Genomic DNA, 23,473 nt, shown 5'->3' on the forward strand with positions numbered 1-23,473 from the left:
CTGGAGCGGCGAAACATCGGCGACATTGGCGTTTATTTCCTCTGTAGTTGAACTGCATCGGTTAACCAGTCGGACCGGGCTGATTCTCCTCAACCAAGCCTTTCGGAAAACAAGGTGCCCTGACTGGCTCCACACACCACAGAAAATTAGACGAGATAGTGCCTGCCACAGGGAGCTACGGTACGGTGAGTACTGCTGCTCCACATTATCTTTTCTCTGAGAGCGTAATGTTTGTTTTTTATTCAGGCGCAGCAGGGGTTGCATGGGCAGCTTTCGTCTTTTGTGTATGCTTTTTTTTTTTTTTTGTAGTCCTGTCTGGAGGACGTTGCCGAGGCAGATAATGGCCATGATGATGAAGGAGATTCCCAGGGAGTGGTACTGTGTCGGACTGGCCGTGCAGTGTGTGTGTGTGTGTGTGTGTGTGTGTGTGTGTGTGTGTGTGTGCGCGCGCGCGCGTGCATGTGCGTGTGTGCGCAGTCATAGCCCAGTCCGCCAGCAGCAGTTACTAAAGTGCAGGGCGATAATAGTAGTTCTCTGTCTGAAACAAGGTCAATGACAGCCTGTGAGCTTACTAATATTATGATTGGCTGGATGGTTGCGCGATGTGTTCACCTGGATGTCACTCCCAGTGTGTGTGTGTGTGTGTGTGTGTGTGTGTGTGCGCGCGCGTGCGTGCGTGCGTGTGTGTGCGCGCGCGCGCTTGTGTGCGTGCGTGTGTTGAGAACAGTGTGTATTTGCACTTTAGGGCTTACAAAACTTTATGGCATTTCTTGGGGGGGTTAATTGACTCTTATGGTGTGATTCATGGTGCGCCCCTAAACTGGCTGCTCTGGGTTACATGAAGATAAACACATAAGCCAGTTTAACCCGAGAGTCAGTCATGGGTTTAATTCAGTGGGCTGCTCTGGCTCAGGTAAATGAAGAGGCTTTACAACAAATGCCACAGCAGCTAGCCCACAATCACAGTTTGGCAATTAGGTCATTTGGTGGTGAGCTCATAACGGATGATGTTATTCTGACATCAGAGACAAACCTGCAGAGGCCAATGATCCTCAGCATCTGAGACCTTTGACAGAAAAGTGGTCAAAGCAGCAGAAGTGTTTCAGCTCGTCTGTTTTTACAGATACTTTATTAAAACGGCATCACAATACATGAACCCACTTTCAGATTTAGAGCACAAAAACCTATATTTATTATCTAACAGTGTGGGGAGGGAAGTATTCATAGTCTTTACTTATAACTCAAAACACCAGCGTTAAAATACTGCACCACCAGAGGACTAAACAGCAACAGCAACATGCATTATTGAAAGTAAAGGAAAAAATGATATACGATTGATCTCTTGCTATATATTGCATTATTTAATGCTTAATATTGATTCATGCAGAAGTAGCATTTTCGTGTTTTAGCTGGTAAAGGTAGAGTAACTTTAAACTGTTTTATTTATGCTGTTGGGCCCATCCAGGTTGTGAGATTATTCGGACTTTGGAATAAATGTCTTCTTTTAATATGAAATATAGGACAATTAAACCTCTCTGGGCCTCAGATGGTTGTTTAGATGGCAAATAACTCTTTTGTGGAATAGTTGACAAGCGTTAGACGTCTAAAACATAAGGTGGCACAAAGGAAACACTGATGTTTTTGTAAGGGCTCACAAACCCAAGACAACTGAGTGTAGTGCATTTTTGTAAGCACATCGTATCAGTGTTTAATCTAAAATTGTTATACTAAAAAAAAAAAAAACTGGTACTGAAAATTATATTTCAGTAGAGTAAATGAAAACTGTTAATCAGTCACTAAAGTAAATTATAAAATGTTGGCTTGGTGTCAGAGGAAGTGTGGATTTCTGTGGTTAAAGGAGATGTTCCTCTAACGTTGACTAATTCAGGTCTTGCACGTTCTGAAAGTGTTATTAAATAATATTCACCAACAGTCACCTGTTAGCCCATATGTAATTATTTCTTGTTCACGCTATCATAAATAAATGACTTTCTTCGCTTTTCTGCCAAGCCTCATTTTTCAAGGCTGTCATGAGGCTGTCCGGCAATGAAAATGAAACCAAAAAAAAAAAACAAAACTGCCAGATCACTCTCGACACAATAGTTTATTGTAGTTGAACATTAATCTTTTGGAGTCTCTATAGCAGATTGACTCTTCACTATGTTGTACCTCTTTACCACATTTTCTCTTTGCACCACCAGACCACACCCCACCTCACTAAACCATCATAAATGTCATAAAACATTATCCAAAAGTGTTTTAATGACTCACCCATAGACCCGTCATTAAATAGCTGTGGAGGACTAATAACTGAGTCATTACTGTAAAGGCAGTCCACCACGAATTAGCAATGGATTTCAACGACATAAAAATGTTATGCTTAAATGAGCAATGAAATACTAGAATAGTTTTGGGATCAGTAGCCTGCTTTGGCTTTTATAAACGTCTTTCTATGGCGTTCCTATCACGTGCTCATTCTGTGATTATGCTTATTTTCATTTATTATATTCCAGCACTGCTTATCGTCTTTCAGTTTTGATAATCATTTATAATAAAATGGCTTTAATTTTACTTTTTGCAACATTGAACAGAAATACCACAGTATTGGTTTTTGGGACCACGGTATTTGGGTTTTTCATTTTCAACAAGCATGACTCCAAACATCTGTCCCCCAGCACCATCAGTTGTCTAATTAGCTGTAATGTATAGCAGAGTACTGTTTGGTTGATTTTGAACACAACTGTGTGCTGTATTGAGTCTTGTATTAAATGATGAATGAAATACCAAACATGCACAGTACCACACCATTTAAAGCCTCTGAAAACAGTCTGAAAGCTATGTATACAATCTTAACAGTCTAAACCTGTTTGATCAACTATAAATTCAATTTAATTTGGGTGTTGACACACAGTCAAATACTTAATGCGTCTATGTGTTTACACTGGCTGTCACTTGAGCAGTTCCATACAGGAGCAGCTTCAGATGAGAAGCGAGATTAGTGTCACGGTTGCTTGGTTTCATTGGGAGAGGCTTGTTTATGTTCATTCACTGTCTGTGCTGAAGGAGCCTTGAACCTATATACATCAGGTATCATCTCATTTATCTGAAATTAATGACATCTGCTCAACTGTTAACCCATTAATGTCTTTTTCTTTTTCTTAAATACTTCACAGTGCCTTGTGAATGTCGGTAGCTGACCTTGTGAAGAACATTACTTTAATATAATAATTAACCCATGGCGGTTCTTTCTTACTGAATTCATTCTTAATGCCATGAAATGCTCTATATCCACAAAAAGTTTGAATGCTTTTATGTGTGCTGTCAGTTTGAAATACCAGTGAGATGTGGGAGAAGCAAATAAAGGGTTTTATTTTAGTTATTGAACAAGTTGGAAAATGTGTCTCAGACCTTTGGGGCAGCCAGCCCTCAGATTCATTTATGAACGTGAGGTTTAAAGGCATTGTTGTGTCAATGCTGTCTGTGACCGTTTTTTTTTTTTTTAAGAGCCTAGAAAGAAAAAGAAAAAATATTCATCACCCGTTTTTTTTTTTTTGTTATCATAATCTATTAAGTAAAAGGATGTTAATGGTGTTTTTCAGTGGCCTTCTCTTCCTTATTCACAGACCACCAATACAAATAATTAGCAGTAGTTAAGAATCAATACACTTTCTTTTGACTCTCAACTAAATCATCTGTGTTTTTCATAGAAAGCCTGACCTTGCATGACGGTGAAATGTCTTAGCCTGGGATCATGCATGAAAAGAAGTCACTATAGATCATTTCAGTTAAGTGTTTTGTGATGAGACTTTTCAAAATGCTGTGACAATGCAAATGCCTATTTACAGTTTCAAGTACAGATTTAACAGTTGCTGGTAGTGAAGTCCAATTTGTCACTGCTGGTATCTCTTGGTGCTATAATTTCTACACTGAATGGGCAAACTAGAACTCTTAACTTTAATTTCTAATGACATTTTCACCAAAAAAAAGCAAAAAAAAAACTTTTCAGCATGAGACATTTAACCCCTGCAGACATTAAAGATGGCTGTTAGACACTGTGGCTTTCTTCTCCACAGAGAACAGATGCTGTGTCAGTGTCGATTCACAAAAACTTATAAAACTTGCAAAGTAAGCAGTTTTTCCAACTCCCATCTGTTTTCTTATTATCTCTGAAATAGTTCTCAGACTTGCAGCATTTAGGCAAGGTATCCCCCGATGACATTTTCATTCACCTATTGTATTTTTACTGAGTGTTTGACAGTGGACTATCAAACCACTACTCAGCCATGCTTCATTTTGTAAAGGGAAATGCAGATCATCAGTTATTTTTGTTGTGTGGCATCTTTGGTGCATTCAAGGCATGTTGGTATCTAGGTAACTACATTTATTTTTTTGGATTTAGGGAAATATCATCTTAATGGTTAAAGCGGTTTTACTTTTTAGCACTTGGGGACAGCTGAACAAGCAGAAACACAATATTTCGTGAAACTGTAACCTGCTAATCAATGGTGTCATCAGGATTCAGCAGACATGAAGCAGCATCAGCATTGATTTGGACTCTTGTTTCTACCTAAGTTCAAATACAACATTCACTTTCCTAATAGCTCTGTTTTGGTCTCCATCAGCTTCTAAAGGACATATCATTACATTACATATCATTAACATGAAAGTTAAAGGCATGATGAGCAAAAGCATGTACACCAGGGGAGCTGCAGGAGAAGTTTCTATTGTACCTACCATGAGGCCGTGCTAAACATTGTTTCTGTCATTATATACACTAGTAACAGCCTGTTACTCAGCCCTTTGGACTCATCAGTCACTGCCAGTTTATGTTTTAGTTTTCAGCTTTGACACGGCTCTCAAATCCGATCTACCTTGTTCACAGTTGTATGTTTAAAAAGTGCAAATTGTTAAATGATACTCATCTTTAACAACCGCACCGATTTGATCAGCTATTGATTATTTGACATTACACAATGTGACGATCACTTGAGTTTGTTTCCCACAGCACAGAGAGGCTCAGCCTGTAACAGGCACCTTTTTGAAGAGTAGGAATTGATATAAGTGTCTCTTCAACTCTTTCGTTTAAGTGAGTGTATAATTCAGCTCGTTCAGCGTATTTGACTTTCAGCACCATTTCTTGCCATTAAGAAATTCTTTGGATTAGGCACTGGCTGCTTTCCTTGATGGCAGGTTCTGGTTCTTACAGCTTACATAACAGCTGACATGAGCACGTCTTTTAAATCATTTTGGAGCCTGAGTGAGAGGAAGAAAAAAAAAAAAAAATACTAGCTGATGCTCTTTACAGGCCAGATGCAATTCAAACAGATAAACCTAACATTGAAAATAACATAATTTTTTTTAAGTCATCTAAGAAGCAGAAAAACCAAGATTATACTAAATTTAGCTGTTTTTCTCAGACTTGTTTCTGCACTGCTCAGTGAAACTCCACTGTATAAGTCATGTTCACTGTCCAACCAACATCAGACACGATGAGCAGGCAGCATGTGACGGGATGAAGTGTAAGCTATATGGTTTTAGTTAAAACAGGTTCCCACTTCCTGCTACTTCACACTTCTCTACTATATTTAAGAAATATTATATTTGTCCATAATTACACTGACTGGACAGCTACAGTTACTTTGTAGGTTATACTGCATGTAAAACAGATGGAGGACTGCAGCTATGGTTGAGGACACTGAGGTCATGTACTTGGTGTTTACTGGGTTTTAGTAGCCCAGGGCCAGTTTATGTCCTGTTTATGTTAAAAACCTACACAATGTGGGCATTTTCAAGATATATCAAACTGCCTGTGTTTAAATTGGAATAATTTGATATATAAATAAATAAAGGATTCAGAAGATCCCAATTAGAAAGCTTTGAAACAGCACTTAGCCTTCTGTGTTGGGGAAATAAAACTGTAAAATAAACTATACAAATGTATACAATTACATCTATTCAGGCTATAGGCACAGTAGTTACAATAGTTGTAGGGAGGGAACACATTAAGGTTATTGTATTTCACCTGTAGACTAATTGGTCACTTTCCAGTCCAGCTGGTTATGAAGAGTTTAATAAAAAATGTTTCCATCCATTGATAAATGTAATTCACATAATAAGGAGTTATTTATTTTTTTCTAGGGTTTTTTTTTTTTTGGAGTTTAAAATGATTTAACCCTTTCCTGCCCAGTCTCTGGGTTCAAACCACATGAGTTCATAAAGATGTGACTTTAAAGTGAGTTTAGGGACTGTAGGTTTTCCTGCCTTTACATCCCATAACTCATCAGGACTTTGGCAAAGAAGGGAAGCATTTAAAAACCATATCTCACAGGCACCACATGGGACACTGTTGATGTCGTTTTTCATGCCTTCCTCCTTGGTGAGCCATCGTGTGAATTCCTCCAGACGTGTTTTGACAGCCTGGTGGTTGGCTGGTCGTGGTTTGGTCACGACAAATGACAGGGTGAGTCTGTCTGTCTGTCTGTCGTCGTGGGGGGGCAGTCACATCCATCGATGTAGCCCCGTGTGTTTTGGTGTAGTGGACCCAAGTTAGCTCGGATACTGCAAATACTGAGTTTCTTATTCCCCCTGCACAATAAACAGCTGATTGTCCGTCATTGGAGGACGGGGGTGTCAAGCGAGGCTGGTCCGTATGGCAATTGGTTCAAGATTAAGTTTGCTGCAAATCGGTGAAAGCCCCAACCAGGAAGAGCACACACATCTCGCAGGCAGCGCCACCGACCGTCCTCTCCACTCCTCCCCAGCTCTCCCAGTTACGGAGCTCTGCCATCGCACCAGTCCGGCTCTCGCCCTCCCTCCGTCCGCGCACGTTCATTCGACGGTTCCCGGCGGAAGAGAGGAAGCGTGTCGGCGAGCCGTAAGTTAGCCCCTCGGGTATTTTGTTGTTGTTGTTGTTGCTATTTCGCCCTGAATGTTTGAAGTTGTTCCGACTGCCCAGCCGTCCAGAGACGAGCCCAGAACCCATTTTTCGCTTCGTGCACCAGAAGCTGCTGCTACGTGCCCGATCCTCCCGGGGCTCAACTAGGACTCTGATCACAGCAGCCCACCGAGTCGGTAATGAGGAATCCGGGTAGAAAATGCTATCAGGAGGGGTGACTGCCCTTTATTTTGCTTGGTGTGTGTGTGTATGTGTGAATTCGGGTAGCCCCCCCTCTCCAGCCCATATTTAGATCCTGGCTGGCTACTTCAGATGGGCAAGCTACGTCAAGCTCTACTGTATCCCATCGTACTGTAGCCCTCGGCCACTGCATGTATGTGTTGGTGTGTGCAGTAGCCTATAAACGTGTGCATTTAGGTTTGCGTGCATGCAAATTAAGGCTCCTCGGCATCTCCGCGGGGGGTGGTGTAGATCAAGCTCCAAGCTGCGGTGCAAGTCTCAGAAGACAACAACACAAATCAGTAGGCAAATGTTAGAGAGTCCTGCAGTCCTTCATCGCCTCTCGATAGACCTCAACATGCCAGCGCGTCGGGTTAAACCCGCCTGTCAAATGTAAAGTAAAAGCCTCTCAGTGTGATCCGAACGGGCCACCTTACCCAGCTGGTTGTTGATTTTTGCTGTGTGTTTGTGCGGGTGTATTAATTACAGGTGTGGAATAGGCTGATGGGCTTTATAATTGCAGCATGGGCAGCCAATGTCAAACTGGTGTGGAGCAGAGTATGGGTTTTATTCTGCAAGGTGTATCTGGCGGTCCTTATTGATTGGCTAATGCAGTGCTTCCTGAACCTTTCTGGCTTGTGACCTTTTAAGATAAAGCGCGGTGACCCCCCTCATTGCAGGTTGTGGCTGTGGTGTAGGTCTATAAACGGTCCAGCCAAAAAAGTGATTTGTCCTTTGCAGATATGTTTTATTTGAAAGACTTTTAAGCATTTCCAGCAGGGGAAGGTATGTAGGATTAAAGCAGAAAAATAAAATCAGACACTGGATGAAAATGCTTTCAGAGGAGGAGAGGAGTCTAATTAGTAGGCTGGTTGTGTATTTTTCAGTTTTTGATCGGTGATGGGTGATTGTTTATATATTTTGTATTTATTTATTCTGGGGTGTTAATATTGTGGTTCATCAGGACTGACAGAGTTGGTGGCTTTGTCACTATTCTTTTGTAATGTGCCATAAATATATTATTTTGAGATAAAGCGTGTGTGTGTGTGTGTGTGTGGGTGGTTTGGGAGATCCAGGTCAAAAGAAAGTGTAAACAACATTGTGCAGGGCCAGGGACGAACAGCTCATAAATGTTTTGTAACACAAAGTAAATTTGTTAAACACCATATAATTAAATACAGACACATTCTAAGAAGAAGAGGACATAAATGCGGTGAACCTTCCCAGTAAAATGAAAACCACTCATATGCAAATGTATAAATGCATTTAAAACTGCAGTCGGCAAATATTTACGTGATTATATTGTTAGGAAACATCTCTACCATAGTGTCTTGTAAAGGGAGTCTTGTAAAACACTATTAATTGTTTGTTCATGCGTTGCTTATAAATGCTGGGAGATTAAAATACAGAGTTGGCACAAAAATAATGTGTTTCACATCGTGACCCCCTTAGATTTACTTTGGCATCCATGAGAAGGTCCCAGCCACCTAATGCACTGAACCAGTTGCCCATTTACCAACATGTGTCCATATCATGTTTTTGACTGCTTCATGTTGGTAAATATCTCAGGCTGTATTTCTGTACGTTCAGTAAGAAATGTAGAATTGTTTCTGCTCAGTAGTAATTTTATTATTTATTATATTTGCAAAAATTGCTTTGTTTTGGTTGCGGTGGTTGACTGTTACCTTTTTTTGCTTGATAACATTTACAGTTGAACTCGGAGGCTAGTTCATGAAACGTGTTAGAGGTTTATTTAGTTCTAGAGGAGATAAAATAATAATGGAGGATAGAGATAGTGAATCGGTTTTGAAATACATCTCTGTTGGTGTTTTATAAAAAATTTCTTAAGGGCCTTGAGAATTGTTGCAATCATAAAGAAGTGTCCCAATGTGCGCACTGTTTGATGCTCTGAGAGGAACTGATGATCTGTTTTCTAACCAATTAGAGCCCGAGTGCTGGGTCATTGATCTTCCTGTGAATGTGAAATTATTTCCTGAGGATCGCCAGGCCTAATCGTGTTTAAAGAGCCAAATTGCTGTTTGGCCAGAGCTCTGCCACATGAGATAATATCTTACAGGTTATTCCTTCCAGTGTTTCCCCGCCTACACTTCTCAGCAGCAAACCATTGCTGAGAAGTGATCCAGCTTCTGGTGGAAAATTGTGTTTTGTGCTTTTGGAAAAAAAAAAAAAAAAATCTCATGGAGAAATTTCAGTATCAAGGCTTATGAAGTGAGTTTAAAATATTATGAGGGAGCTGCTTTAAATGAATCGATTAGAGATTTTGATTGTAAAATGTGAATAATGTCTGAATTTTAGGCTTAAAGAGTAAAATTCTGGTATTGAATTTCAGTCTCGGTCGACAATATTACACCTCAAAACTGATTCCATCCTGTCTGAGTGTAGACTTAGCTGTCCTGTGACAGGGCAAAGACAAGTGGAGGGTTCACACATTGACTGATTTCATCACTGAGCAACATGCTACTGCTGTTCCCTGGCAAACTGCTGTCAAACATTATTTTTTTGTTCCTTGGTATAGAACCTCTTGTTTACATTTAAATCTTTTTTAGTGTTTTTAAAGTGGAGTCTTTTAAAGAAATAGTTAGAATAACAAATGCTGTAATTCCTTCAGGATCCAGACACATTGGCATTTTGTTGATCGGGTTATACATAATTGATCAGGCTAAGTAGGAAATCTAAGTTAATGTAAATGCTACTTAGACTGTCTTCACACTCGCATATGCCCAGTAAGATTGGAGCCAACAAAATCAAACGCGTTTAGAAAATCATGTCACGCTTCGACTGTTAATGAGTCGTCATCTCGGCCAAAATCTTTAGATTTGAATGTGTTCACACTGCAGAGTAACCTGTATCACCAATCATGCTTCTAAGTGTCTCCCACAGCCACATTAGTCTGAACAGATGCCCTGGCCTGTCACAGTTGAAGTGCAGAGCCATACAGAATGAGACGTTAAAAAGCCTAAGGCCAAGGATGACTGTTTTTTTCTGGTCATAAACCAGTAGCATTTATATGATGTAGAGCTCAGGTGGGGAAAATTGTTCAGTTGTCACAAATGTTGCCTTCCACAAAGAGAAAAGAAAGACAAGGACATGCTGTAAATATGCATGTCAATAGTCTTTAAAGGGGGAATTTCATTAACTGATTATCTAATTATGCGAAGTAATGGGACAGGGCAAGATGCCATGGGAGTTGGAAGAAAGCATCAGCATTTCTTAGAAAAAGACAGTTGAATTATGTAAAAGTATTATTGTATTTATAAGGAGATTTCCTTTTATTGTGGTCAAAAGTTTGGACACAGTTTCCCACGGAGTTGAATACGAAAATGTGTCTTGACCTTTGGTAGTATATACAACACCCTTAAAGGACTGTTGACCTAGACTGCATTAGTTTTATCTGGGTATGCTTAGTAAATGAATAAAAGAGTACATACATATATATATATATATATATATATATATATATATATATATATATATATATCTCATATATATGTACCAAACAACTAAGAATAACTTGTAAGAATATATATATATATATTCTTACAAGTTATTCTTAGTTGTTTGGTAATATTTATGTTGTACCATACAGTAAATTCTTTTTCTCCACATCATATGGACATTTAGACAATAACTAATCTGAAGCCATGAAATAAAGTGATAAAAATGTCACTAAGTGTAAATAGGCATTTAGTCAGCTTGTTTGTCTTATTTTCTTCAGTGGAGTTTAATGCTGTAGTGAGGCCTTTTTGACATTTTCCTTTCAGACTAAACATTTCAGGCTAAACAATTGGCCTTAACAAGCTGTTATTTGCATGCTGTGTGCACACTAGGTGATAAGGCAACGAGTGCAGTGAATGAATGACAGAGTGCATTCGTTTCTCCAGTGCAACACATACATACACACGCACACACACGTTATAATGAGAGGATCACAAACAGGCTTATAATAGCAGGAGCTCACCATATGATCAAATAAATTCAGTCTGATCACAAAGCCATTCAGCTGAATTCACTCATGATTAAGCTTCTTTATGTATTCAATCAGATGCGGTTGTGTTTAAAGATAATCTAAAGGCTTATGTAAGATAGTCAGTATCTTTGTCTCGTTTGGGTCTCGTTTGCTCCAGCTTGTTTTCATTTACTTTGTGCCTCAGCACTTTCTGCACCAAACAGACCTTCCAGCTTTGTCTAAGCTTTAAGTCATGATGATAAAAAAATGTTTAAACAATGTTAATCCTTCACACACCTCATACCTGTCTGCTTGTCACTGTGGCCAAAACTTTGGTTCCTGCAAATCTTAACGTTTTCTGTGTTATTAAAAGAGATGCAACTTAGAAAGATGTTATAAGACAAACGAGTTTTGAGCAGCTGTCGGTCTTTTATCTCTAGGCCCCGTGAAGAAGCATGTGATGACTCACGCAAGGCAGAAGGGTTTCCTCAGGGAGAGCCACAGTAGTGCCGAGTGGTGGGACAGCTGTCCTCTTTGGCCACATGGTGGCACTATGGGCGGAGTCCGGCCTGAGCGCTCACTACGATTCGGCAGGACAAAGAAGATAAGTGAAATCATCAGACAAGGGAAAGTCATGGCCAACCGAATCACTGACAAGAGAGAGAGAACAAAAAAATCAGATCAGAACAGGAAGCGGCACCGGATGCATGACAAGAAACGGGACAGAAAGTTGTATCCTCTGCGGGGGAGGACTGGGGGTTCAGATGGGGAGGGCCTGAGTTGCCATGTCATGCTCAAACGATTGGATGACAATACCCAGGAACAAGAGAGCTCTGAAGAGCAAGAGCGAGGTCTGTCTCTGAAGCCGAAATCCAAAAAAGGGAAACGTGGAAAACGAAAAGAGCCCAGGTCATTACCAAAAAACAGATCAAAGACAAACAGCCCAAATCATGGTGAGAGTATCCATGCCGTGCAACCACGCAAGCGCAGACTGGCCTCACTTAATGCTGAGGCAGTGAATAGTCTACTGCTTGAACGAGCTACTGACCAACAACCAGCTGCCAAACAGGCAAGGAGACAGGAAGAAACCAAGACTGGAGGCCATTCCCTAGATCCAGATTCAGTCAAAAGTAATGTCGCTGGAAGTTTGAAGGCATCACGGAGCACAAGCAAAGCCTCTACATCTCACAAACCTGAACTGTGCCAAAGCTCGAAGCTGATCAAGAAGGCCAAAGTTAACCGAGGCAATGAGAATAGGGGTATGAGTCAGGAGAGTCTGGATGCCCCTACCCCCCGACGATTGGCTGGACTGAACGCAGCAGCCCTGCTGAAGTTAACCAGCTCCTCTGCTACCAGTAAACAGAGAATAAAGGCTGCACCCACAGCTACTATCACATCAGACTACAAGACTCCTGCTGCAGTCTCAAAACACCACTCCAGAGTAAAACTCAAACAAAAGGGGCGATCACAAAAGCAGAAGGGAAAAAAGGCCCCCCCTGTGCACAGTCGTTGCACAGTCTGCAAGAAGAAGGTGAACTTTGAGCCAAAAGTCGAGTGGGAGACTGGCAGCTGCACCCATAGACTGACCAAACCAGGCTACCAGTCACGCAGCATGTTAACGTACCCATTAAAGCAAGTGAAGGAAGAGCAGCTGGAGACCGAACTGAGCTCGTACTACTGCTGTCCTCCAGAGGGCTCAGTGGAATACTGCCACCGCTTGGCCTTCTTCCTGGGCCAGCAGCCCTACGGAGAATCAGACGATCAGCCTCTTAACTCAGCCATGACCCCTGTGAAGCGCGAGTGCCTCGTATCCTCACCGTCCCTGACGCATTCCCACCCGCACACAGCCCTAACGCTCAGCCCCCACCCCTGCCTCTGCACTGCTGACCACTGCTTCTCCAGCTACTATGTCCACATTGCCCACCCGACACACACTGGAACAACATCACCCACCCTTGCCTCGCGACCTCTGAACTTTGCCTCTTCCAGTTTGTGCCCTAATCGCATGACTGGCTCCAAACTGTTGGGTCCCCGAGTGTCTCATACCTCGGGGTTGGCCCACCCTGCCTACTACAACTCTGTGTCTTCACCGTGTTATGGTGATGCCTGCGGGATCAGTGGCTACACCTACCGAGCCATGCCTCCTGTCCCCAGCAGGGGCTGTTCTTTCAGCACAGGATGCACTGGATGCACACACAGCATCAAAACAGGTGAGTGGAAAATTTGTGAGGTATTTGAGTTGGAATGCAATTTTGTGTATGTGCTTTTGAACCCCGTCATTGTTTCAAATTAAACATATTATTCAAACCCAGACTGAAGCCCAGCTCCTTATCCCAGTGTTGCAACTTGAGTTATAACTTGCAGAAATAATAGTTTCTTTGTTCAGTGTGTGGGCCTCGAGCTAGATGTGTGGTCCAACAAGTATGATCATTTCTGGGCTTTGTTTTGAAAGTGTCCATAGTGTGAGAATCTGATGAGAATATTTATTTCAAGGGTCATATGTCAGGTTGATTTTAAGCAGAGAAACCATACTCATTTTAAAGCTAGTGTAACCTTTGCTGAGCGGCAAAGAAGCTGAGTGTATTAAGCTATGAAAAGTGTATCTTATAAACTCAGAATTTTTTCATTTGTCAGGTTGTGTTACAACTGTTTCATAGTCTTGCTTTAGGTTCAAATTTGATCTTTTCTTGCTGTATCATTTAAAATTGTTACTTTAACCCCTTACTTTTCCAGAGGGTTTCTCCTCCCCTCAGGGTGACCACAGTCCTTCCCTTCTGGTTCCCCCCTCCCTGCCTATCTCCAGCTGCCCACTATCCAGCGTACCCACTTCCACCCAGACTAAACCCCACCTGCTGACTCCCCTGTCAGGGCGAGACCAGCCCCAGGCCAGGTTAAAACTGGCCAGGGAATGTCCACAGACCACCAAGCCCTCCAATGGCTCCCTGTCCATGGGCCGCACAAGGCTGCCCCAGAAACAGCCATCACCTGTGCCAAGCCTCAGCAGCATCAAACACAAGAAAATCAGCCGCAGACGTACCACCAACGGCTGGCGAGCTGTAGGAATGCCCACAGAAAGGGAGGTCTTTATTGCGGTAGGTTATTTGTGAGTGTGTCTGTGTACAGGGAAGATGAGATAAGCAGTTAAAGAGCTTCATGTCTGGTTGTCTCTCTAGTTAGTCTCTCGTATACCGCTGCTTGATGATACTCTGCTGCTAGAGCCCTTAGCATCCACACAGCTGCCTGGCAGGAAGAGAAAACACCCAGCTCTTGGGGAAAAGATAATTGTGTTTTGACCACACAGCTTCGTGCGACATATCCCTCTTTGTCTTTATAATGAGAATTATATCTGTCCTTGTCGGTGTGTTTGTGTGCATGCCTATGTGTCTGTCTCAGGGAGAGGATGAGACGGCCCTGCGGCAGTGTTATGAAGGAGTCGAGAGGGACGGTGAAGTGATACGCGTCCGAGACACTGTGCTTCTACGATCAGGCCCCAGGAAGAAATCCCTTCCATATGTTGCCAAGATATCAGCACTGTGGGAGGACCCCAAAACAGGTGAAGGAGATGAGGGAGGGGGCGCTATGGAAAGATGTGATGATTGGTGTGCATGGATGGATGAAGGGACATATTGCCAAGGTTGTTTACAGATACCTATGTCTGTCAATTTGCTGCCTTAGGAGAGCTGATGATGAGTCTTTTCTGGTACTACCGACCTGAGCACACTCAGGGAGGCCGAGATCCCAGCACACACTGTGAGGTGAGGCTCAGCTGGAATGATTTATTGTGTGTCCCAGTGGTTAAATGACAGTAACAGCATGCTGGAAAAACTGCGTTCCCTCATAAACACAAATTACTGAGGTGAACTAATGCGTGGTGGAGATGTGCATGACTTAAAATTTTAAAAGCTTTAAAAATATTTTAATCTCACGGTGTCATTTTCCACAGTGATTATTTATTTCATAATGTCGCTTTTCCTCCTAAAGCTTGTGTCAGCAGAGACAATTATGGGTAGAGTCAGTTAAGTCTGAGGCTGTTGTGTTTATCAAAATGAGTCAACCATATAACTGGCTAAAATGTAAACCTGTCACTGGGGCAGGCAGTGACATTTGAACAGTTATACAGTTGTAAAAGACAGATGGAAAAGACATTAAATGTTTTATGTCTTTGGGATTGTGCTTTATTTCTCAGTAAATTTTACAGCCATTCTTAGAAGACAAATACTGCTTCACTGTTTTGCGCTATCACAGTAAAGGTTCCAATTAGGTATAATGTATTTAAAAAGTGTGTGGGGGCTACTTCCTTAAATCAGGGCAAGTGTAATTACTGAAATTTTGTAATTATGAATTATTTATTGTATGCAAACCATGCATGGTCAGGTGTCCTGGTACACAGTACATAAGAAAATAATGTGCGAGAAGGAGGGGAACAAAACTGCCTCTCTGTGCACAGATATGTAGAAAGTGACTGTTGCTGGAGACATCATTATCTTTCGCTCAGCAGCCCTGAAACTGTTGATAGTTGGTTAGCTCTTCAGGGTAACCACAATACCAAGATGATGATATCTCTGCCTTCTCAGTCTTCCACAAATAAAAAAATAAGAAAAGAGAGAAATTTCATGGTTAGAGAGTGAACGCCACCCATGTTTTTGTACACACCAGTTGTCTACAGCATGCATTATGTAGAGCAGTTTTTTTTGTTCTACGCTGTGTGTGTGTGTGCACGTTTTGCCACACAGGATAGAAACAGAGAGGCACAATCCTTTTGCACATGAGCAATTACAGTTCTTTCGGTGCACACAGTTGAAAAGTATTGTCATTTCTTCAGCCTTCACCCAGCACAATAGGAAACACTTGTGTGACATTGTACACCCACTGTTGGTTTCAGAATGAGATTTTCGCCTCTCGGCATCAGGATGAAAATAGTGTGGCCTGCATAGAAGACAGATGCTATGTTCTCCCGCTAGCCCAGTACTGTAGGTAAGTGTACAGACACACACACGCACACACACACACACACACACACACACACACACAGACACACAGCTCAGCTGTAATCATTAGCAGAAAGTCTTTTCAGGAGGTTTGGAGTCATTCTTTTTAATTAACACTTCGATTTCTCAGATATGTGGAAGCCTGTTTTTCTGACTTTCCTATCACACATTGGTGACACTGCAACTGTTAATGAAGTCGAGGGAACACTATGCTATGAACATTTGCTTAGACCTCGTCTGTTTCGGGTACAGCTGCTTGTTATTTTTAAATAAAGGTACAGTAGCATAAAGCTGTTTAATTTGTGCTCGATTCCACAGCAGGTAGTAGAGGCTGAGAGTCATCTTTTGAATATATTTTTTTTTTCTCGTTCCCCAGATTTTGTGCCTTGGTGAAGCGACGTGCCGAAGGCGCCCCACCTGGCAGCGCCAGCATGGTGCCCTCCCGCCCTGACTTCGCCCCCCCCTCCCACCGCTGTGTGCCCACAGACGTTGACCCTGAGCTGGTGTATCTTTGCCGACATGTCTATGACTTCCGCTACGGACGCATCCTGAAGAACCTGCAGTAGAGGGTGGAGTGTGTCTCGCGCCCATGAATTAATCATTATGAAGCTCCCACTCCTTCACAGAGGGGGGTGGGAGCTGAGACTGCACACCCCCCCTGTTTTCTGCTAGGGACCTCATAGTCACAGGGAAGGGGGATACTGGAAGGAGGCTGGGTTTGGCGAGGCTCAGATGAATCAAAAAATGTTCGTGACACATTATGAAGCACAGATCCCTTTAGTTGACCAAGAGAAAGGTTTTTCAGTCTGATCAATGAATCCATCTCAGTCAGAACACCAATATTTCCTGGCTTGGAAGAGCAAGAAAGGAACAATTCATTCATCAGCTTGAATTTGTTTTTTGTTTTTTTTTTTTTTTTTCCTTACACAACACTCAGAAGAAGTTTCTGTGCCTGCCCCACCCCCACTAAGCTGGACTGGTCTACAGGATCGCGTTTCCCCCAAAGCATCTTAGCACAGCAATCATGTTTGTTCCATTTGTAAGCCAATGGCTCAGGGATGGCCCGGCGCTAAGGTGCTTCCGGGGAACAGAAGCCTGCGCTGTCGGTTCAGTGTTAACGGTGTTCAACCATCCACAGTGAACAAGCAGCTAATGGAGAGTGTTGTCCTATTTCTCCTGATATCAGTTTGTCCCTGTGCGTTTGAGTGTGTGGGGCGAATGGGAGACTGAGTGTTGTCAGTGTGGATAAACAGATAAATGTGGGTATGTGTGATGGTTTTTAGGAGGCTTTCAGGCAATCAAACCAAACAAACAGCTTTAGAGGAAGCAGAGTTTTCGCTCCCTGTCTTCTCTCCTGTGTGGCATGGCACACTGGCAATTACAGAAACATTTTCTTTTCGAGTAAAGTTCTGCGTAACTGTACCTGGAAAGGGCTTGTGAGACTGGGTCCAATTTAGCAAATCCGCACCCAAACCAGCTCATTACTTGCAACTATTTAAAAATTAAACCTGAACCCAGTGTATCCCCCAGAACCTGTAAAATTAATTAAAACCATGTGCTATATGGCCACTCACTCTAACACTAAGGATCATCCTGGATCAAGGCTGAGGTTAACTCCTGTTTACCTAATGTACCGTCACATTTAGATGTGCTAAACACTCACTCAATCACTGGTTGATACAATGCGAAGTTAGGATTTTGCGTTAATCATCTGTCCACATACATAGTCACTTTCTCAGCTGTGGAATGAAGAATTGAGAGACTGTGTTGGACACAATTTAAAAATAACATGATAAAATGATCCTGTTTAAGATGTCAAAAACCTTCACTTTTATTTCGGTTTCTGCCTTTTCTTTTCACTGTTTATTTAAGCAGCTGTCTGTTTTTGTTTTTGTTTTTTTTTAACCCATGAATTAACATTTTTACCATAGTAAACATACTTTTTTTTTGGTGTGCAGGATTTGCGTACCAAACTCAGTTCTAGGCCTAAGCTTTAACGTAGGTCCAGGAGGCCAGAATTTAATCTAAATTGGTTCTATTAGTTAAAACATGCATATGACAAAAGCAGTACTGGATTTTGAAAGTAACTTTCATCCTGGCCTGAAGAAGCTTTGTTGTAGAGAAGCTGCGTAAAGGGTCCAAGGGAGAAAGCCCTTTCTGAGGACTGAAGGCTTATCGACATGAGGGCAGTCCTTTCTGTTTGTTTTTGTCATATTCTTCACTTTTGCTGTTCCCAGTGACCTGCCTTATGACTTGCAGATAGATCTTTAGGTAGCTAGTCTCCACAGATAGGACTAGGAAGTGGTACAGTGGGCTTTACTATAGTCCCAAGCAGTAGTCTTGTGTTGCTGATTGACTGTGACAAGATCACTGGAGACCTGTATTGAAAATGCATTAGTTTAGGGCTGCAACAGAGGGCTGCTACAGTTTCATACATTCCAAGGTGATAGTTGTCAGTCCATCATTTGACTAATGTCAACGTCAGTCTGTGGTGCTGTAATTTCTTAGGCCTGCGTCCTAATGTGGCACAAGATCTAGCAAACGTATATTCTACCTATTCTGATTCTACACCCACATCGATGTTTTTATTTTTTTTATTTTTTTTTTCCCACCTGCCCGAGATAAACCAAAGGATGTCACACAAGCCATCCCTGTCCTCATCTGCTCCCTTGCATGTCTTCTCCTTGTCAGCACTTCTGCCCTGGTTTTCCTTTTTATATTGCACTAATCCATTCCTTAATTACATGAAACATACTTAACTTCTTTTTTTTTCCCAGCTACTAATATTTTACTGAGGGAACAAACTATGTGTCATTTAATCTGTATGTGTATTTTGTAGAGAAGGAAAAAGTAAGGATGTCAAGGTGTGTGTGTGTGTGTGTGTGTGTGTGTGTGTGTGGTTCTGTATGCAACACTGCATACACTGCTCACACATACTTAAATAAATATACTGTTTTTGTGCGTGTATATGATGCACACAATGTGGTAAGATTTCAAAAGGCATCTGGATGCAGGCCTGTCGCTGTGCAGACAAACATAACACCATGTTAGTTGTGTATTTGGATTGGTGGGGGTGGATGACCTTGTGACCTTGTGTGGGGGATGTTTGATGCTTAATTGAGTTGTGGTATCTTTCGTGCCACATTCATTCATCGCCTTTTAACCTTCATTACTGTCACTCAGAAAACAAGTAGTGTTTGTACCTTTAAAAGCATAAAGAGTACCCGATTGCTTTCCTACACAGCAAACACCCTGTTCTTTAACATTGGATAAGCCGTAAACATTTTCAGCACTCTAAAGCCATCTTTAACTTTTCTCTATTTGAGCAGCATGACTCCTAACCCAGAACAAAATTAAACCCTGATCATTGGTTTTTTATTTTTATTTCTATTAACGCCCAGAGTCTACAAAGAGGTAATATATATTCTCCTACTTTACAATTTCTCCTTATTAAGAATATTTTATTATCAATTTCCTAAGATGGCATATGCAATATATTTTTAGACTTACTATTTTTGGAAAAGGAACTTAAATCAAGAAAAGAGTATGCGTTATTTTTTAGTTTATTTCAAATTAGTTTTAAATCATCACAGCGTTATTTGAGATTTGACCAAATGAAAGAAAAAGGAGAATGAAGGGACTTGATGCCATCATATGACCTATGGTTGTAGATAATAGGCAGCCTTCCAGGTAATTTTTAATGAAGTGTACATATCTGAATCCAGGAAGCACCGGGCACTCTTTAAAGAAGCAGACAGCCAATGCACAGCGTAGAATTTTTTTTTTTTTTTTTTTTTTTGCAAGATCTGTAATAAGTATAAATACTTAAGAAAAAATATTTAAATGGAGTAAACAATATGATATATTAAGATTTCAGTTTAACTTATTTGGAAATACTGTGTCTAATTGATTAACTATATCCTGTTTCTTTGTGCTTCAGGATAGAACTGATTTTTGTTTATTTGTAACTTATGAGGTTAGAGATGAAATGATTGAGTGGCGGTTATTAACAGAGGTGTACATGTTTAGTTTATATCATTTTGCTGTCAGGGGGTGAAAAAGGAAACCAAAGCACACCCTGGCAGACAGGAGAGCAGAAGTAGCCACAAATTACAGCTGTAGATTTGATCTCATTTCCCTTTGAGAGAGACTTAAGAAGTCAAATCTGACCTGAGACCTGTGGCAAAAGACGTCTTCTAGCTCTCATGTTCAACCCGACTAACCTTAAGTGTAATGTTTGGGAGAAAGTTGAGGCAACGTGGTCACCTGAGCCTCTATTGATCTGTCCTTTCAGGGAAGAGACAGAGTAGGACTCCTGGGACAGGACAAAAGAAGACAGGTCGTCCTCTGGGCGCCAGGTAGAAAATCCCCTCTGCCAGTGATCTGTGAGCAGTTTGCCTTCTCAAAATTTAGCTCTGTATTATAAAGGGTTTTCAGGGACTGTATTGAAATTATTGGGGAAGATGGGCCATTCAGAAAAGGAAAAAGGTTATGCTTTTTTAATTTTGTTCAAGGGAGGTTTTTTTGGAAGATCATGGAAAGGTGTTTTTATTTTGGGCCTGACTTGGCTTAGCTCACTCCATTGATTGGCTGTTACAGGCCCAACAGTTTGTGTGTTCAATAAATAAATCACTTAGAGACACTGAGGGAAAGGTACTGCAGACAAAATAAGTGACAAAAGACAGTATTGGTATTAAATGGAAGATTGTTCACTCTTTCTCCCAACCCAGGTAATTTTCATACAGTCCCTTATTTAAGTCATTAAAATAACAAGAAAGACATTTAAGAATTTAAATATAATTGATGAGTAGAGCAAGTTAAAGATTTTCTGAATAGCCTCTCCCATCAGCTGCCCATCGTTGCCTTTCTCCCAGATGTGCACTGATAGTGTATGTCCCCTAGAGGGCAGGAATCCTTTGTGTGCAGGAAAGTCTCATGGCAACGTCCCAGTGCTGTTCAATAGCTTCTCCTCTTTGACCTCTTTCCTCACATCACATCTCTTTTTCTGCTGAGAGATATGCACGAACTTCTTGGAAAAAGAGGTGAATGAAGTTGCCATGAGTCATCCTCCCAAGTGCTGGCCAGCCCTGCAAAAGCATCGACTGAAATTGTACATTGTTATTTATGTGAGTTATTTCCTAGCAGCTTTGCATGGACACAGTTGCATCCTTTGTTACCATGACAACAGGGAAGCGCCAGCACTCGGGAGAGGTTTCTGCGTACATGGGGTGCCTACAGGGGCAGGGGTCAAACACCGTGTGACCTTTTAACTAATGCCACACGGGAAGTGCGTTCACTCCATGAGCCAAAAGTAAAGCACCTGACCAACCCATGAGATCCTGCTTTGTGTGTGGTCTGTACTGATGCTTATTGTCAACATATATTTTGATATGTTTGGAGAAAATGAGGGATTTACAGTAAAAAGTCTAGATATTTTTGGAGTAGAGAAACAATGTGTGTATCAGGTTATTGTCACTTTGTCATGCTCTGAAAATCTCTTGGATTTTTTTGGAAAAATTATATAACATCCCTACTGATTTAATGTTCCATTGAAAGAATATTTATAAATTTGAAGTCCTTTGTGAACGATCTGTGTGAGAGTTTTTATTTCACATTTTAACTGTTGTTACTCTGTATTTTTACAATATGGATCTTCTTTTATTGATCTTTAGGCTTGATCTAATATCTAAAATATGCAGATACATTTCAGACAGCAGGTCTATTTTCAGAGGTCATCATTAATTTTTTTTTTTTTTTTTTTTTTTTTTTTTGCACAGGTTAAATTTCTCTTTCCAAGAACAAAATACTCTGTGTATGTACTTTATGTATATTATGTGACAGTATGACAGTTTGCTGTGTAAAGAGGAAAATGTTTTCCCTGCAGTATGTCAGTAGGAAGTTACAGAAACTTCGCCATCAACCAGCTGCTGTGCTTGACATTGTCCACGGGAGGTCACTAGTGAGACAGCTTACCCAGGTAAGGGTCAGACCCTCGGTGACCTCTGCTTCTAGGTGCTAATCAAAGCATACCCACTGTAATCATCTGTTGATTTGAGTATAGCAGTAAACAAGTTCCAACCTTGTGCTGTTCTCCTGCCTACATCTCTTCTGTCAGCAGAGTCTTTATCTGTCTTTGGCCTTTATCCCTGTTCACGCCTCAGGGCATTAGGACTGTGCAACACACACACACACTTTGACTGAAGCCTCTCAGGTGCATCATCCTGCTCTAATGCTATTGGCTGTTCAAGTGTCGACTTGGAGGAGGCTATGGAGCCTAAGGGTGTAGTTTTAATATAAAGATGTGGGTGAGATTTTGCTGGTCTTTACACATTTACACACTTTTTTTTTTCCACAGAATATCTTTCCTTATTATGACAGTTCTGTTAGTTGAGGATCATAACTACTTATAAGTACTTGTTCTAGCAAATATGTTCTTGCAATTTAAACCACTTGACTGATCACAGTGATGCATCAGTATTATCAAACTGCTAATGTAATATGCACTTACTGAACATTTTCTGTTATGGAAGGACTGTTTCTGCATTCAGGTGTACAGATGTACATAGTATAGTGCTGAATGTAAAATCATATGCCAGTCAAGGCTATTTTTTCTGTATAGTAAATATTTTTACACTCCTGTGACCCTCAACAGGAAAAGTGCCCTGGATGGATTTTATATTGAAATAGTTTGAGTCAAATTACAATTTTTCACAGCAAACATTTTTGTATCATCACTGTAGATAAAGCATAGGTATTACTATCAACATTATCCATGATATATTCAAGTCATACTGAAGTCTGTAAATGGAATGCAACCATCATTCATTTTATTAATTGCACCTACCATGACATTATTTTCCTACTGTGACATATTCTACATTACTTTTAGTAAAATTCACTGGCACATAAAATCATTTGCGAATGGGAATACATTGATGGAACACATACATGGGCGCACAGCAAAGTCTGACTGCATAGGATGGATGAAATGAGAAAATATGAGAAATAAGACTAAATGGAAAACTTTTAAAGTGTGACCAGAAAGCCTTAACAGATCAGCAAAGAGAAGGATCTAGCAAATGTAAAATAGAAAGCTGGTTAACACTGGGGGAGTTCTTGAAACAATCTCCTAACTGGCATTTCATCTGCTCCTGTTGTCTTCTTCTATTGGTCTAATTACCACGTCCAGCGTATTGTTCTCTTGATGACTGTAATTAATCAAGTTCTACTCCCTAATCTCAGAATCTCATCATCTTTACAGCACACCAGAGCTGGCCACACCGGATGGTATCCTGATGTAAGCTCTTTTGGGGAGTGTAATTGTTTGCTTGTCTGCAACTTTGCATGCAACAGCAGATTGCATGGTCCCACCCTGCTGTGTCTTTTGTCAGGAGTGTGTGTGTG

The 23,473-nt window shown here is 41.1% G+C and overlaps 1 protein-coding gene across 2 annotated transcripts; it reads left to right on the top strand.

Annotated features, from left to right (window-relative positions):
- The first annotated feature begins 52 nt into the window (after nt 1-52).
- On the top strand, nt 53-21,545 carry LOC113137161 (bromo adjacent homology domain-containing 1 protein). Of its 2 annotated transcripts, none has more exons than XM_026318624.2 (7): nt 53-185; nt 11,522-13,291; nt 13,815-14,173; nt 14,475-14,634; nt 14,757-14,836; nt 15,964-16,055; nt 16,446-21,545. In XM_026318624.2, exons 2-7 carry the CDS (start codon nt 11,542-11,544, stop codon nt 16,633-16,635), a joined length of 2,631 nt encoding a protein of 876 aa, XP_026174409.1. In that variant the 5' UTR covers nt 53-185; nt 11,522-11,541; the 3' UTR covers nt 16,636-21,545. The 2 variants fall into 2 exon arrangements, with proteins under 2 accessions (XP_026174409.1, XP_026174410.1); XM_026318625.1 differs by lacking the exon at nt 53-185 and adding an exon at nt 6,752-6,874.
- The last annotated feature ends 1,928 nt before the right edge of the window (nt 21,546-23,473 follow it).

This window comes from Mastacembelus armatus, chromosome 24, assembly GCF_900324485.2.
Source record: "Mastacembelus armatus chromosome 24, fMasArm1.2, whole genome shotgun sequence".
NCBI lineage: Eukaryota > Metazoa > Chordata > Actinopteri > Synbranchiformes > Mastacembelidae > Mastacembelus > Mastacembelus armatus.